The sequence below is a fragment of the Phalacrocorax aristotelis genome, chromosome 6, assembly GCF_949628215.1.
Source record: "Phalacrocorax aristotelis chromosome 6, bGulAri2.1, whole genome shotgun sequence".
Lineage (NCBI taxonomy): Eukaryota > Metazoa > Chordata > Aves > Suliformes > Phalacrocoracidae > Phalacrocorax > Phalacrocorax aristotelis.
The window spans coordinates 31,625,561-31,640,351 of NC_134281.1; the positions used below are offsets into that span (position 1 = coordinate 31,625,561).

General features: G+C 41.4%; 1 protein-coding gene across 5 annotated transcripts in view; it reads left to right on the forward strand.

The window, feature by feature from the left end:
• RASAL2 (RAS protein activator like 2) overlaps window positions 1-14,791 on the forward strand; it is a 186,827-nt gene that overhangs the window by 96,023 nt on the left and 76,013 nt on the right. For all 5 annotated transcript variants that reach the window (XM_075096862.1, XM_075096863.1, XM_075096859.1 and 2 more), the window contains exon 3: window positions 473-599. In XM_075096862.1, coding sequence (XP_074952963.1) covers window positions 473-599 — 127 coding nt within the window. The remainder of the gene's footprint in view (window positions 1-472; window positions 600-14,791) is intronic.

Genomic DNA, 14,791 nt, shown 5'->3' on the forward strand with positions numbered 1-14,791 from the left:
ATGCTGTAGCTGATCACTGAATATGTGCTGAGACTGCAAAAATACTTTTGTAATCTCAAAGTTTCGCATGCAGCATTCTGATCAGCAGCCTCTGCCTGACCCTCCCAGCATGGAAGCGTGCAAGGCTGGGTAGCAATGGGTCCGGCACTGGAGAACCAGTTTCGAAAGGCAGGATTGCCTTGTTAGTCAGATGGCTTGGCTGTGTTGTGACTTGATACCTCTGGAGCGCAGGTTGCTGCACACCTGCATGCAGCCCTCTCGGAGCTGCACACCCATCTGGCGTGCACGAATGCTCCTCACCCCTGCAGTGCCTTCTCGGTGAGCCTCAGGAATTTCGTGGTAAGGCCGGGCATGCCGAACTGTGTCTGAAATTTATTACCAGATGAGTAGAAAATTAAGTTCTTATCAAGATCGCATATTAAAAGAGTGGCCCAGTGGCAGATTAACAGCTGTCGGCATGCTTTTTACGCAGGTGCCTATCGATGGGGTCCAGGAGCCGCAGGCGGATGCTACCAAAGGGCGCTGCCTGCGCCGGACGGTGAGCGTCCCCTCCGAGGGCCAGTTCCCCGAGTACCCGCCAGAGGGGGCCACCAAACTAGGTAAGTCAAAACCTTGGCCGCAACAAATTGATTTTAATTTATAGCTGTAAGCCGTATCAGAGAGCACTTCTTCCCCGGCAGCATCCTTACAAAGCAGCCTGCTGAGGTGGGTAGCATCGCAGCTAGGTGATGGTGGAGGTTGTGTGACCGTGGTGTTGTTTGTAAACGTCTGCCGGCAAAATAACTTCCAAACACCAGGATTTATCCAAACATCAGTGAGGTGGTTATGGGGTACGAGAGAAGGTGGGCTGCTGCTGCACACGGGAAGCTGTGTTTGAACGGTTACTAGGCAGCCCTGGGATTTACAACTGAGAGCTGCTGAACACAGGTCAATAGGAATGCAGCTTTTGCAGATAGCTGTACGTCGTTCCCGTTGGTTTTTAGAACTGTTATGTGGTTATGTTTTACCTCACTTTGAGTCTCTCTGGAATTTCCATTGCTTCATGTTTTCGTAACAAGTACTGGCTAACAGGTTTTTCTATAACTTACCTCATGCCCATTCAGGGTGCAGTTTCTGAAAGAACCAGCCAAGTGCCTGCTGCTGTTGGCTGTTGTTATACATGTTGAAATGTAGGAAAAGCAAAAGAAAGGGCAGATATTAAAAACGACAGACAGAAGCTCTGATGCAGTAGTTTCCCAAGTCCAGATTTGGCCCATTTCCCCCTCTTTATTCTATCCCACCTGTGGTTGCGTAAAGAGCATCATTTGAACTCTTTCCAGATGAAAGGAAGAGTGAAGGGAGGCAGCAACCACACACAAGTCAACTCTTCTTTCTATTCCCAACCTATGCAGGAAGGAACCTTGGCATAGGCTGAATAGGATCTAGGAGTAATTCTTCCTTAGTTCAGCTGTAAAAAATATCAATCCCGAGGGAGGGTAGGCTATGGGGAAAAAAGTAACATGCATCTCTAAACAGTAAAGAAGCCTTGATAACATTGTTATCAGAGGTGGAGAGCAGGTAAGGTATTCTTCATTTCACAGGCTCAGCTGCTTTTTATGCCAAAGAATTTTATTCTGTTGAGTAAATTGCACACAAGTCATTAAAATCCCACTCTTCTAGACAGTTAATTAACTCGTTGCGACTGTAGTACTTATTTATTTTTGCTTGCCAATACCACTACTTAACTATTCCGTATTTGAGGAAGTCAGGTAGTGTTCTTTTTTTTTTGGGTTTGTTTGATTCATGGATTAGAAGTCTGAAAAGAAGCAGGGCAGGTTGGGGATTTAGGAGGGAAAATACTTGAGGATGAGTAACATAAACAGAACCCCTACTGGATTTGTTTGTGGCATTTCAAATGCAGCTCTGAATGATCCTCTTGTTTTGCCAGATGAAGAAATATTCATTCTTGTTCAGAAGTAAAACCAGTATTAAACGTATTTAAACAGTGTTATAGGCAGACTACTGACTCCAGGTGTGTGGCTAGTGGGATGAACAAAGAATCATATTGCAGCCAGCCTGTGCTAGTCAGTGAGTATTATTTGCAGCTTTGCAAGCCAGAAAGACCGTTAAAATGTAGGATTTAAATGCCTTCTTTTTCTATACCATGTGCAAAAACGTGTAGATGAATTTCTATATTTCACTGAGCATCTGAATAGCCAGAAATCCCAGTGTTACATTTTTTTAATTTACATTGTAAACCTGGTAACCGTCTTAATTTTTTTATATTAGCCATACAGAATAGGTGACTGTGTTATTTGGGTATACGCATTACTATGTATTGTGCATGTGGCATCTTGTAGTGTGCTACTTGATGTACACCTGACAAGAATATATTAAAAATACAGGAGAAACTCATATACACGGTCTTGTCCATATGAGAGCTGTAACTGTAGTGAATATAGACATCACAAAGTGTGTAGCTAAAGAAAGTGGGCATGCAGTGGGAGGGGGAGAAGAAAGGCCTGAGCTGGAGAAAAATTGAGCAACGTCCATACTGTGAGGAAGTGGGAGAGAACGTTACATATAATGTCTGATTGCAGCACCCTAGGTAGTTTCCTTTTTTCACATCCTGGTTAGAAATGTCTCTTATGATTACAGAATTCCTGCTAATGGAAAAAAGTGGGTTGATAGAGAGCAGCTTTGTGTCAAGAAGTTGAGCCAGAGGACAAACCAGTGAAAAATACTATTGAAGAACTTTACAAAGAGAAAGAAACGGATGGTGGCAACCAGAATGTATCACTGACAGTACAGATAACAACTGGACTAAAATAGCTTTGGAATGGACACCAAAGCTGAAAAGTGCAGCAGAGGGAGCTAAAATATCTAGCAGAGAAATTGCTACACAGAGATGTTAAGAATATCTAGCTTGTCCTACAGAATCATTTTATAACATGGTAACAGCAGGCATTGCATCTTATGGTGATACCTGAAATTACTACTTGCAGATGAGCTCCTTAGGGCTGGCTCTAGTGCAGAGGTTAAGGTGTAGCAATGGCGTTTGCTTTTTTCCCTAACTAAGATTGTCATATCGCTCTTGCAATTTATTTGTTTGTTTGTTCTAAAAAATGGAAAGCCAAGTGATGGAACTCTTTTTCACCTGTAGCACTACAGTTACACCTTGTATGAAATGTCAGTCTTTTTGTTAATGGAGCAACTGGAACTGTGCTCTTCAGGGGCTCTGCATAATCAGCAGTAGTACCCATTCTGCAATTTTTTGTGGCATTCTTTATAGCACTGTGCATACATCCTTGTAGCACCATTCCTAGGAGGTGTGTGGGAGAGAAACTACCCACGTTACAGCTGGGAAGTTGAAGCAAGAGATAATGGTAACTCACTAAAGGTCAACATTAAGTCAAGTGTGCTTTACCCAAGGGCTGTTGTAGTCATTCTTACCATCTCTTTCATTTTTACCCTTGCTGCAGGGTTGGCTCAGCTGTTCGTGACGCAGCTGCTGAACCACCATGGTTAACAGTCCCATGTACTAAGATAGACACCAATTTCCACATACTTCAGTACAGTAAGCTGTAATTTGTGATGGTTCAGCAGCTGCTAGAAGAGCAGCTGAGCCATCCCTTCTGTGCAGGCAGAAACCACTGTAGTCACCATTGAGTGAGAGCCAGAGGGGTGGACACAAAGATAAAACACAAGATAGAAAGTGACTTACCTAAACAGTGAAAACTCATAAAAGAATTTAAAAACTGTAACTCCAGAGGACAATCACCATCTACTGCTAGCTTAGGAGATTGTCCTCTGCTTGCAGACAGTGGAGAGGTTGTTTCTAATATTGAAATTCTTAATTCCTATCTGGAAGGTACACTGTACACAAAGTTGTGTCAGCAAGCCATCCATTAAATATATGCCATGAAATTTCCTTGATACATAATCTGTATCATTGTAGTAATACCTCTCAGTGAGTGAATAGGCACACTCTAAATATGTAATTTACTTGCTAGGATTTCATCTTGGCAGCACTTATTCAGAGGTGCTTCCATGCAGGGAAGCTAAAAATGTAGCTGTAATTTCTCCCTAACTCCAGCTTGACAGCCTCTTTCCTCCTTCTTTCAAGCATTACTTTCAGTGGGCTAATTCTGTTACAAACTGTGTGATAGGCCCTGGAGACCAGCACCTAAATGGTTATAGGAAGAGGCAAGGTGGAGAGAACCCAATCTGGTCCATCTCTTGTACTTGCCTCCATTTCTGCTTCAGATGCTGCTCTTTTTCTAACAGGTGTATTTTTTCCTGTTAGGGAGATTACATCCTTTGTAAAGGATCATTGTTTATAATAGCATATTGGAATTAACCATTCATACAGTAAAAGCATGATTCAGTTTTCCACCATTCATGCTGTTTGACAGACTAGTAACAGTTATTGCTTCCTTTCCCAAAATAATCATCTTCTTTCTTACTCTGCTTCCTTCTCACCACCTGCTCTCACTAAATGAGAGTTGTTAAGGAGAATATGTAGTAAAAGTTTTGATTCTGGCATCTGGGTACATCTTTGTGAAATTAGTAAGAGATTTTTGCCTGCATATGTGAAAATGTCAGGAGGGATTGAAAGTGAGGAAATGCTTTGGGGTTTGGTTTATGGGTTTTTAACTTATTTTTGAATTATTAGGAAAGAGCATCATCAGGGAGAGAGTTTTTTGAGATTCTCTGATGCTTAGAAAGGCAAGTCTTGATGTAAATAGATTTTCTTTTTATATTTGGAGATGAAGTCATCTGAGAATAAAATGAAGACTTTCGTTTGTTGAAATGAGTTAACCCTGTTTTTTCTCACTTGCATCTATGACTGCTGAATATGAAGGCTCTTGAGAAAAGATTGCTGAAAGCAGGTCAGAGGTAAAGATGCTCTTTGCAAATTTTTGTTTTGTCCTCACCTTGAGTCACTAGCACTGAGAAATTTTGTTTTGTACCCAGTCGCTTGGTCTAATCAATGGGAAAACATAGTTTGTACCCTCTATCCACACTAGATGCTGCCATGCTTGCTGGTTGTTGCCTTCACTGATCTAATTGCTCTAAACAATATTAACGTGGCATGGAGATGAGGAGCTCTGGTAGATTGGTTCTACAATACAAACGAGCAGCCAAAGGTGAGAGGAAGGGAGGCAGGGACTCCTTAAACTACCCTTGCTGCTGACAGAAGTGTCTGGAGCCACACAATTAAAGCAGCAGCTTGTTGTTTTTCTTTTCCCCCCTTTTCCCGCCTTTTCCCCATGCTTTCTGCCTTTTCCCCCCGCTTCCCCCTGCCTTCCCCCTTTTCCCTCTGCTTCCCCCTACCCTGTCCCATCCTGTTTCATCCCATCTCTGAAAATATATTCCAGTTTCTTGGCTGGAGAGAGAATAGCCACCAAGACTGAGGACAATCTGGGTAAGCAAGCCTTACACCTCTCAGGAGCTTCTGTGTAATCAGCTTTGCATAAACAGCGTCTACTGCATGTCAGTATCTATTCACACTTGCATAGCTCCCTAGCTTATCTTCCAAATTGTGCTGGAGTCCCCTTCACTTCATCAGAGAACCAGCTGGTCTTTAGTGCCTTAGCTCTCTTGGTATAGCATTAATAGCTGTTACTCAGCTGTTGACTCCCATCTCAGCTCTGCAGCTCTTCTCCCTGTCCTTTGGTACAGTTGCATCTCTACAACCTACTGTTATCATCTATTCTTCCTCCTTGGGAGGAACCTCCTGTGCCCTGGTGAGTTGCCATTCTCTGAGCGTCTCTGTAAAGATTTCCTTTGCGACCACTGACGTGGCAGTGGAAGAGCAGTCATGCTGATGCCTGGTACTCAGCACTGCTGGCGTACTGGGGATACTGGGTCCCATGTTGGGCCCACCACTTGAAGAAGGATGTCAAGAATCTAGTGACAGTCCAGCAGAGATCTGCCAAGGTCATTTTGTTCAGAAGTATGTGACCCATGAAAAGAGGCTGAGAGAGCTGGGCTTGTTTAGGCTGGCAAAAAAAAGGCTAAGGGGTTGATGTGATAGTCTGTGGCTACTTGAAAGAGAGCTTGCAGTAATGCAACCAAACCCTTCTCGATAGTGGTAGATGATAAAACAAGGGGGAATGACCACAAGTTGCACTTCGGGAGATTCAGACTGAGAGATTAAGGGAAAGTTTGGCACCAGGAGGGTAGTGCAGCACTAGAACAGGTTGTCCAGGAAGGTTGTAGAAAGTTCATCCTTCAAAGTGGCTCAGCTGGACAAAGCCACAGCTGACCTTACTGGGTGTTGGCAAGGCCTTGCTCTGGGTGGAAAATAGGACTAGATAATCTTCAGGGGACTCTTGCAACCAGTGTTTCACTGGTTCTCTGTTTTACTTTTTATCCTTTCTTGACTTACTTTTCCTAGCATGTGTGTATCCCTCTTGTTGTAAAGCAACTGTAACATGTCTTGTGCAGAGACTTCTCTGATTGTTTTCAGCCTGTTATTTGAATGAAATAAAACTGATGCTGTATCTGTGTTCCTCCTCTTTCTCCAATACTTTGTCTTTCAGCCAACAAATACTGAATTTGAGAGGTCTCAGGGGTACTAAGTTCCTACAACTTTCATAAAAATGCATGGCCTGGTGATCATATGGGAAAGAGACTGGACAACTTCTGATTAAAACAGTATTGCAATGTGTGCTCGCGTTGGGAGATCAGCACTAAAATGCAAATAGATAGGAAACTAGGCACCCTTACTTTCCTGATTACACAACTGTTACACGGTGGGCACCTAATCTGGAATTCGAGCTTGGTGGTAAGCCACCCAAGTTGGATTTTTTCAAACCTGAATTTCTTCAAGTTAAGCACATAAATGAGAGGACTGAGTTTCGCAGCAACTGCAGCTATCACTACCTTTTTCAGAAAGACTGAGGCTGCTAAAATTGGTCTCTAAACAACTTTAGGAGTATACTTTAGAGCTAATAAGTAAAATATACCTTCTGCACTATGGTGAACTACATGTACAGTTTTGAATTTTGGTACAGGTACTTGTAATGTTTGGCTTAGATGCACAGTTGGTAGATTTTTCTTCTTAGTGATCACCCCCTTTGCATTCCCTCAAGCTCATTTTTTCAGTAAAAGTTGCACTTAATTCAGAATATTCTCTGATCACAGGGGAAGAAGTGACAAAAATGAAGTACAATCTGTTTTGGTGCTAGATCCATACTGTATTGCTGTCAGTTGACCCATTAGCTGTGCAGAAATCCAGCCTCTGTACTGTTTTAAAAGGTTATGTCCAGGGGCTTGGAAATGGAGTGAACAACAGAGATTAGTTAAGTGACGTCTGGTTTCAGTGCTGCCTGGTGTGTACCTCTTACAACAGTTCCCTGCAAGCTGCTACTGAGCCCTCCTACGTGGGGATAATTGCACCAAGAAAATACACAGCCCGTGCTCTTCCTTCAGGTAAAAACTTGGCAGGAGAGAACAGGCATTAGCTAAAAAGATTTCTAGGGTTATTTCAATAACTGCTGTTTCTAAGAGAAGGTTGTTTGCAACTAAAAAAATCAAAGCTGAGCCTTGCTTTCTGTATATTCCAGTTGGAACGAGTACTTTGTGATGAAAGAATAAATAGATTTACTTTGTGCTCACCACATAATTAAAATCCTTGTGCACTAAGGTTTAGGATGAATACCTGAAAAGGGTGAAAAGGGTTACTACTTTGGCGGGAGAGACAGTCTGTTTTGGAAGAAGAAAGGTTGGTTGTGACCTGGTCAATGAAAGAATCTGCAATGCACCAATCTTTACATATTCAGTAAAGATTAACTTAGGAAAGATGCAGGAATTTGAAATAATGGAGTTCCTGTAACTTCTAATAAAACTATGTGCTGAAAAGAGGGCTGTCCCTCCTTCCACCACTCCGCTTTGCCTACAAACAATATCTTGTAGAAAGTGAGGATGAAAAAATGCAGTTTATAGCTCTCTCCCTGTATCTCAGCTGTAGGGATTTATGATGTGTCTTGATGAAATCATTTTCCCAATAGCACTGTCTGCTTTTTCGCTATGTTGCTATGTGCAAAATAACTATCTCCTGTCAACTATTATGCATGGCAGGGATGCAAAATAGGGCTTTGGTTTCATCCCTCAAATTGAGGGGTGTGTTGTATAGCAGTATCTCTGGCAGAAAGATGTATTCAGATGTGCTGACTTGTTTGCAGCTCTTTGGGTTCGCCCGATTCGGGCTTGCACAAGCGTGTTTGTATATACATGCACGATATACATGAGAGAGAGATTCACATCCTTCTCTCTGCAGACCCAGGGGTCCAAAGGACCAGATGTGTTTCTGTCCGTTGCCTTTATTGTTTAATTTAGCAGCCCCCAATGAGTGGTTTGGGGATATTTTTTTTTCTTTTTGATCTGAAACTGCTTTGTACCAAAAATCTAAATTGAAAGGTCCCCAACAGCTGCAAGGTGATACTCTAATGAGATCAGTGCAGAAAGCACCGTTCTGCACTTGTGTGGTTTCACGCTGCTCGGTGTTGGCTGAAGAGCTGGCTGTGTTTCTGTAGGCTGCGGGCAGGTACTGTGCACGTTCAGCTGCACGGCTCTGTTCTTCACTGACTTTCAGCCCTGACCTGGCAGTGTTACCAGAACCCATGTGTGGGAGCCTTTTGTGAGCTGAGCTCTGAAGCCTTTCACTCACGTAATAGCACAAACGAGGCTTTGCTAAAGACTGTTTTGCTTCCTTCACTGTCTAGTGCGTTGGGTCATGGACTCTTAGTGCTGGGACTGTTGGGTACGACTAGTAGGGACTGTAGCTATGCTGAGATCAATTGAAACTCTAAAACTTTAACTGTCTTTAGATTACATTTTTTACCCATCATGTTCTACCCAAAATGCAAATATACGCAAACTTCAGTTGCATTTTTAAAAATCTCCTGTGAAACACAGCTGTTTTGGGGGATTGTTAAAGAACCAAAAGGCTACACTAGGAAACACCTACTGTGTGAAAAGTGTCCTGCTATCTTATGCGTCCACAAAAGAGGGTAGGAAACTGAGAAAAGCCCTGAAGTAATCTGAAATTTGGACTATGTACAGTGCAATTTGCTTGCCTTGGAAGGATGAAGAATTTGGACAACTCTGCTTGAAACTAAAACTGACTCCAGGGAGGCTAGATGTACCAAACCGGATGGCTGGATCTCAGTGACATTCCCCCTGGGCAATTGGAGTTATTTGTATACAGCAAATTGCCAAGCTGCTATCTTCTTCTTCTTCTTCTATAATGCAAGCAAAGCCAAAGGATTTTGTTTTGTTCTGAATGCTGCTGAAACTTTATTCTCTTGGACACAGATCATCTGTGCTGAAGGCCAAGTTTTGTCATGAAGCAAATTTTATATGTTTAGATCTTAAACCTTTTTAGAGCAGTGATTGACACGGATATGAACACATAATCTTAACTTTCTAGTATTGACACATAATCCATTAGGGTTTTTTTCCCCCCTTGGAAATTTATTATTACATTCCTGCCCTCTACTTCCAGCACACATAAAGAATCGCTTTAGAGATTTTAAGATTTTGTTACGTGAGCATAAAGAACACTTTATAAGTAGAGCATGTTGCGCAATGTGGTAATTGCTAAGAACTAGTAGCTCTTGGACTTGGACCATCTGGGGCAGATTTGTTGACTGTGTTCTAACCAAACCTCAGTTTATTATGAAGGAAGCTATCATTTTCCTTAGTTTTCTCAACCACAACAATAAAAAGTTATTTATGAGATTCTTTAGAGAAATCTACCTTAAATCATGCATGAACTTACTGTGGATTGTTAAGTTTTGTAGGTTCTCTTTTATAGTAGTTTGATCTTGTCGCAAAAAATAATTATACTTCACCCAAGCAAGTATACTTGCCTTTTTTCCTTCAGTGACAACCAGCTTAACATTTAATGGAAAAGTAACTTTCCTTCCTACAGCCTGAGTTTCCTTATCTTAAGTCTTGTCTAGAGTTAGTTTGAACTGTTGAGCTAAATTTAAAAATGTTGATGTAATTAAATTAGTTCAGACTTTGGTATTAGTTATGGAATTAGTTGCTGATCAATTTATTGCTTTAGCATAAATTGATACTTGACAATGCAAATATTTATGAAATTGGATTAAGTGCATCTAGTTTGACATTTGTATGAAATTAAACGTACAAAGTTCTCTCCACTGCTTGGGTGTGCAGCGTGCACACCCTTGTCTTCCTGCTTTGTCACCCTCCTTGGTGCTGGTTCTATCGCACACTTGCCAGCTGAATCGATTGGACTTCACGCAGCAAAATCATGTTCACATACATGTTGTGTTGATGGGTTAGCTTTGAATCTGATCTGGTAGATGTTCCAAATAACCCTGCAGCCATGTGGTGGCTCCAACACAAAGGAGATGGTAGGAGCATGTTGCTTAAGGGCAGCAGGAGAGCCAAATTGTTTCCACTTCTGCGCTCACCCCTAGTAGCAGCCTGGAGTTATAGTGGCTTGGGTGTAATATGAAGCTGCTGTGTTAGCTTTGATCTGCCAGTGCACGGACAGTAAGAGTGGAGCCGAGGCAGCAGAGACTTGAACAAGGGCTGTGCAAGATTTTCAGAAGAGCTTGTGTTACTACCCACTTCTGCTGCTGCTGAAGTCTGTGCTCTCACATTCTTACAGCTGCTGTTACTTGAACTACCTCTGGTATGTCTTTGTGCATTGTAGTTAGGGCTCATGCCTTGCTTTCGAAAACTATTTCATTAGGGTTGCACATTTTTCTGTCCAAGGCACAGCCTTAAGTTCCCTATCTCATGCTAGCTATGCATACATTGTGTTACAAGTTTATCCACTTCTGTAGCATTCATGTGTTTCTGCAATCTTTTTATAGTCCAAACTTCAAAACGAGAAAAATACGCATGCGATATTTCATGGACAGGCCTGTACAAACAGTGGGGAAAAATGTGGAGTCCTTCTGGAGGACCATTCAAGTGATGCTTCTGGGAACTTTAAAGAAAAAGATTTGTTTTAAAGAAGTGCACTGTGCTGAGTAGTAAAAAGATCACATTTTATAATTTTAATGAAGCTTGGGACTGTTACTTCTGCTTTTTTTTTTCTTGGTTTTGTGTTGTTTCTAGAAGGTTTGGACCAGTGGTTTTTTTCTCTCATACCTCCCCTTTTCCTCAGCATACTTTTTCCATGTCATGGTATGTTGGACGTCCTCATAGCAAGTGAATATGGACAAGCAGCGTTGGCTGCTATTGTACTATAATAATCGGTGAGCTGCCCTGTGTCTTATCTCTAGAGTGCTGAAAACCTGTGAATCCTTGTATTTTTGGTTTGGCCTTTGGCAAGTTTCCATCTATGCATCTGAGCTGCCCATACTGAAATGTCTTTGAAGGTATTCAGTGAAAGGCTTTTATATGTCTGCTTAAAAAGTGCTGAAGACTTTTTGTCATTGTTGCTCTAGGATCCAAAGTTTTGGGGCATTTTCTTCCTTATAATTAATTCTGGTTGAGGATGGCAGAACTTGCTAAGAAAGCTGTAATGGGGCAAGAAATCCATTGTCAGTTATATATTGGGTTTTTCCATGCAAGACCTCAGGAGATTTGTTTTCCATCAGGCAGTAGTATTCTTACATCTTCAAAACAGTCTATGAACATGAGCTAATTAATCTCCGTGATACCTTTGGAAAGAAGACAAGTAGAGTTTTTAAAAAATAAAAGAAGCGGAATTTTTGGTATTTCCTGTGCCATTTTGTGATATTTACACTTCACTGGGGCAGTGACACACCTCCTGTGGGTGAACTGCTTTTTACTGATGCATAAATAAGAAGGCTTATAATATATGAGGTGGCTTAGATATTGAATTAGACTTATTCAAGCATGTACTGGATATTTTGGTAACCTGCTACCTCTTTTGTAAATGATCACTCTTTCATAGCACAAGGAGAGGAAAGAATAAAAACTGATTTTTTTTATCTGCAAAATAGACAAAAACGTTTCAGCAGCACAGCAGAGATAATTTACTTAGAAGAAAAATAATAAAGCCACAGAGGAAAAGTGGGCTATTGAACTCTGCTGGAGTTCATCAGAAGCTCTTCTAACGGGCACCTCCTTGTCGCAAGCAAATCCCTGATTCCCAAAAGAAGTGTTGGAGATGGAGAGGACTATATGTTCTAGCAGTGATTAGTGTCCATTAAGATTCAACTTGGTGTCCAGTAAAGTGCTTTTGGCTACAGGCTAATAATTCTTGATGCATATTTGAGACTGCTTTATCTTGTGCATTACCCATTGAAGAATTGAAGTGGGGTTCTGCTTTTATTTAAAAAAAATAAAATTTCAGGTAGAAATGCAAATATTTCCTTGGCTAGCAGCCTTGATTTTTCAGCAAGTTGAATATAGTTTAGGTGAGAATCTGACCACTGAAAAGTCCAGTCATCTCACTTTTTCCTCACCGATGGTCTTTTCCCACGGTTATGTGGCATATATGCGCTCAAACGGTAGCAGGAAAGTCTAGAGCATCAACTTTGCTGACCCAGAGATACCCCTGTCATGCAAATAATGAATGTTTTGCTTTTGCAGTCACCTTCATTACCCTTTGGCTGCAGGTGATGTTGGGGATTGCTGGTCTAAAGGCTGGGAAACCCTAATGGAGCCTCCAGGGGCTGGTTGCTTTTGATCATCATTGGATTAGTGCTCTGGTCTTGCCTTGGTAGTGAGGGTAAGGTGTTGACCATTCCACCCAGCAGCAAACAGGAAAGGTTTAAAGAACATTTTTTGTAGGATTTTAGAGACTCTGGATTTTGGAAGAGATGTTTTATTCCTGCTCCTGGTAAAGCATGTGGTGGTGGGTTGACCTTGGCCGGCTGCTGGCTGCCCACCCAGCCACTCTCCGCCCCCCTCAAGAGGACACAACAACCGTCACAGGCAAACCAGGCTTGACTTATTAATTTAAATTATTGCCAATTCAAATAAGTTTGGAGGAACAAAACTTAAAAAACCACCTTCTCCCACCCCTTTTTCCAACTTCACGCCTTCATTCCTGACCCCTCAACTGCGTGCTGGGACCAGCTGAAACTGGTGTGGGGCAGCTGCGGTGCCTCCTCACAGAGATCTGCTGACTGCCAAAGCCTTGCCACCAGCATCCCACACTGGAACCTCGGCCAGTCTCCGGGTGGCGTTTCTGGGCACGTAGGGCAAGAGCCGCTTTCCTCTGCATTGTTTCGGTGATCAGTACAGGGTGTGAGCTGAAATGAGTACTTTTTCCTGTTAAGGATGCTATACTTAGTTTATTCAGACTATCAGTGCTCTGAGATGTTAGAAAATGTAATGATGTTTCTTAGCTTTGAAATTAATTTCTGAGTCCTTTGCATAAGACTAAGTAATGGAAACTTTGCTGAATACAGACAACTGGTTTTTTTAGATAAATTAACCTGGAATATGTTGGATATATGAAGAGAACATTTATTAAAATAATTTTCTAGTAGCTTCTCCCCCTGCATAATTTGGCACTTTAAAAATCTTCAGCTAGCTGAGTGTTCCTATACATATTTCTAATTTTAAGTAGTTCAGATAGATCATAGGAAGATAGACCCTAAGTCGGTATCTCGCCTTTAGTTATAAATGATTTATACTAAAAGAAATGGATTTACATTTAAAATTTAGATTAAAAAAAATAAATCCAACTCAGTTATTTTCTTTTTATCTATTCTGCTTTAGTGCTTCTGCTCTGCTGATAGGTTTCTTCAGCAGCCACGTCCCAGTCAGAAGCGGTAAATGTGCCTGGTTCGAACAGAGGCAGCAGAGCTGGCCAGGAACTAGTTAATTCATTGCACTGACATTTTTCTTGAGCTATTGGGTGGCAACCCCCTGTTCTTCCTTCTCAACAGGCCTTTTTTTATGAGAAGTAGAATCTTACATTTGTCAGAAGGTTGGTTATTTGAACAAAAGTCACGTGGTGAGGCGCAGGTAATATTATCAGGGTATTTTTGATAATCTTTATTCAGTGTCACAGTCTTTTGGAAACAACTTTTGTTCTTAGACTTTGCAAACTGCATTTCATGCTCCTGAAACTGGATAGATTTCTAGAATACCTCAAAGTACTTGCATGGTTTGCCTTCCCCTCCCCGCCTTTTGGTGTTTGGGGTTTTTTTTGTAGGTTTTGTTTGTTTGTTTCTTTTTTGTGTTGGCTTTTTGTTTGTTTGGGTTTTTTTGTGTGTGTGTGTTCTTTTTCTCTTTGTTTTTGTTTTCGGGGGGTGTGTGTGTGTGTGTGTTTGGTTTTAGTTTTTTGTTTGTTTGGGTTTTTTTTCTTCTTTAATATCTTCCTATTTCTCCATCTCTTCCCAAGTCTTCAGTCAGGTGTATTTGCCTGAGTCGGACAGCTCCTTCAGCATTTCAGAAATCTTATTCTGAGGTTAGTACAGCAAGTTTTAGGGCTGACAAAAATAGATACCAGACTGAGGCTTCCCAAGTCACTAAAAATGGCATCTTTGGAAGAAACAGGCAGATTATGGCCTTATTTCAGAGCTGGATCTGAAGTTTTAACCCTTCTGTTTGAACCTGATTTTAAAACAGAGGATTCCTAAATGATGTGAAATGAAAAAGTGAAAACATGGAAACGAAACAGAAATGTAATCAGACTTTTTTTTTAAAGAGGCAAAAAATAGAAAAAGGCAAATCCTGTCTTTTTTCTTGCTGATTAAAGCACTAGGAACTCTTTGAAGAGATGTACAGGCTAACTTTAATGTCCCAGTCCTTGCTTTTTCCATCTTTTCTATCATGCCCTGTGGTTTACATGAATTGTCTGATGTTACTCCACCCGCGAGAGAGATGCTTTTCT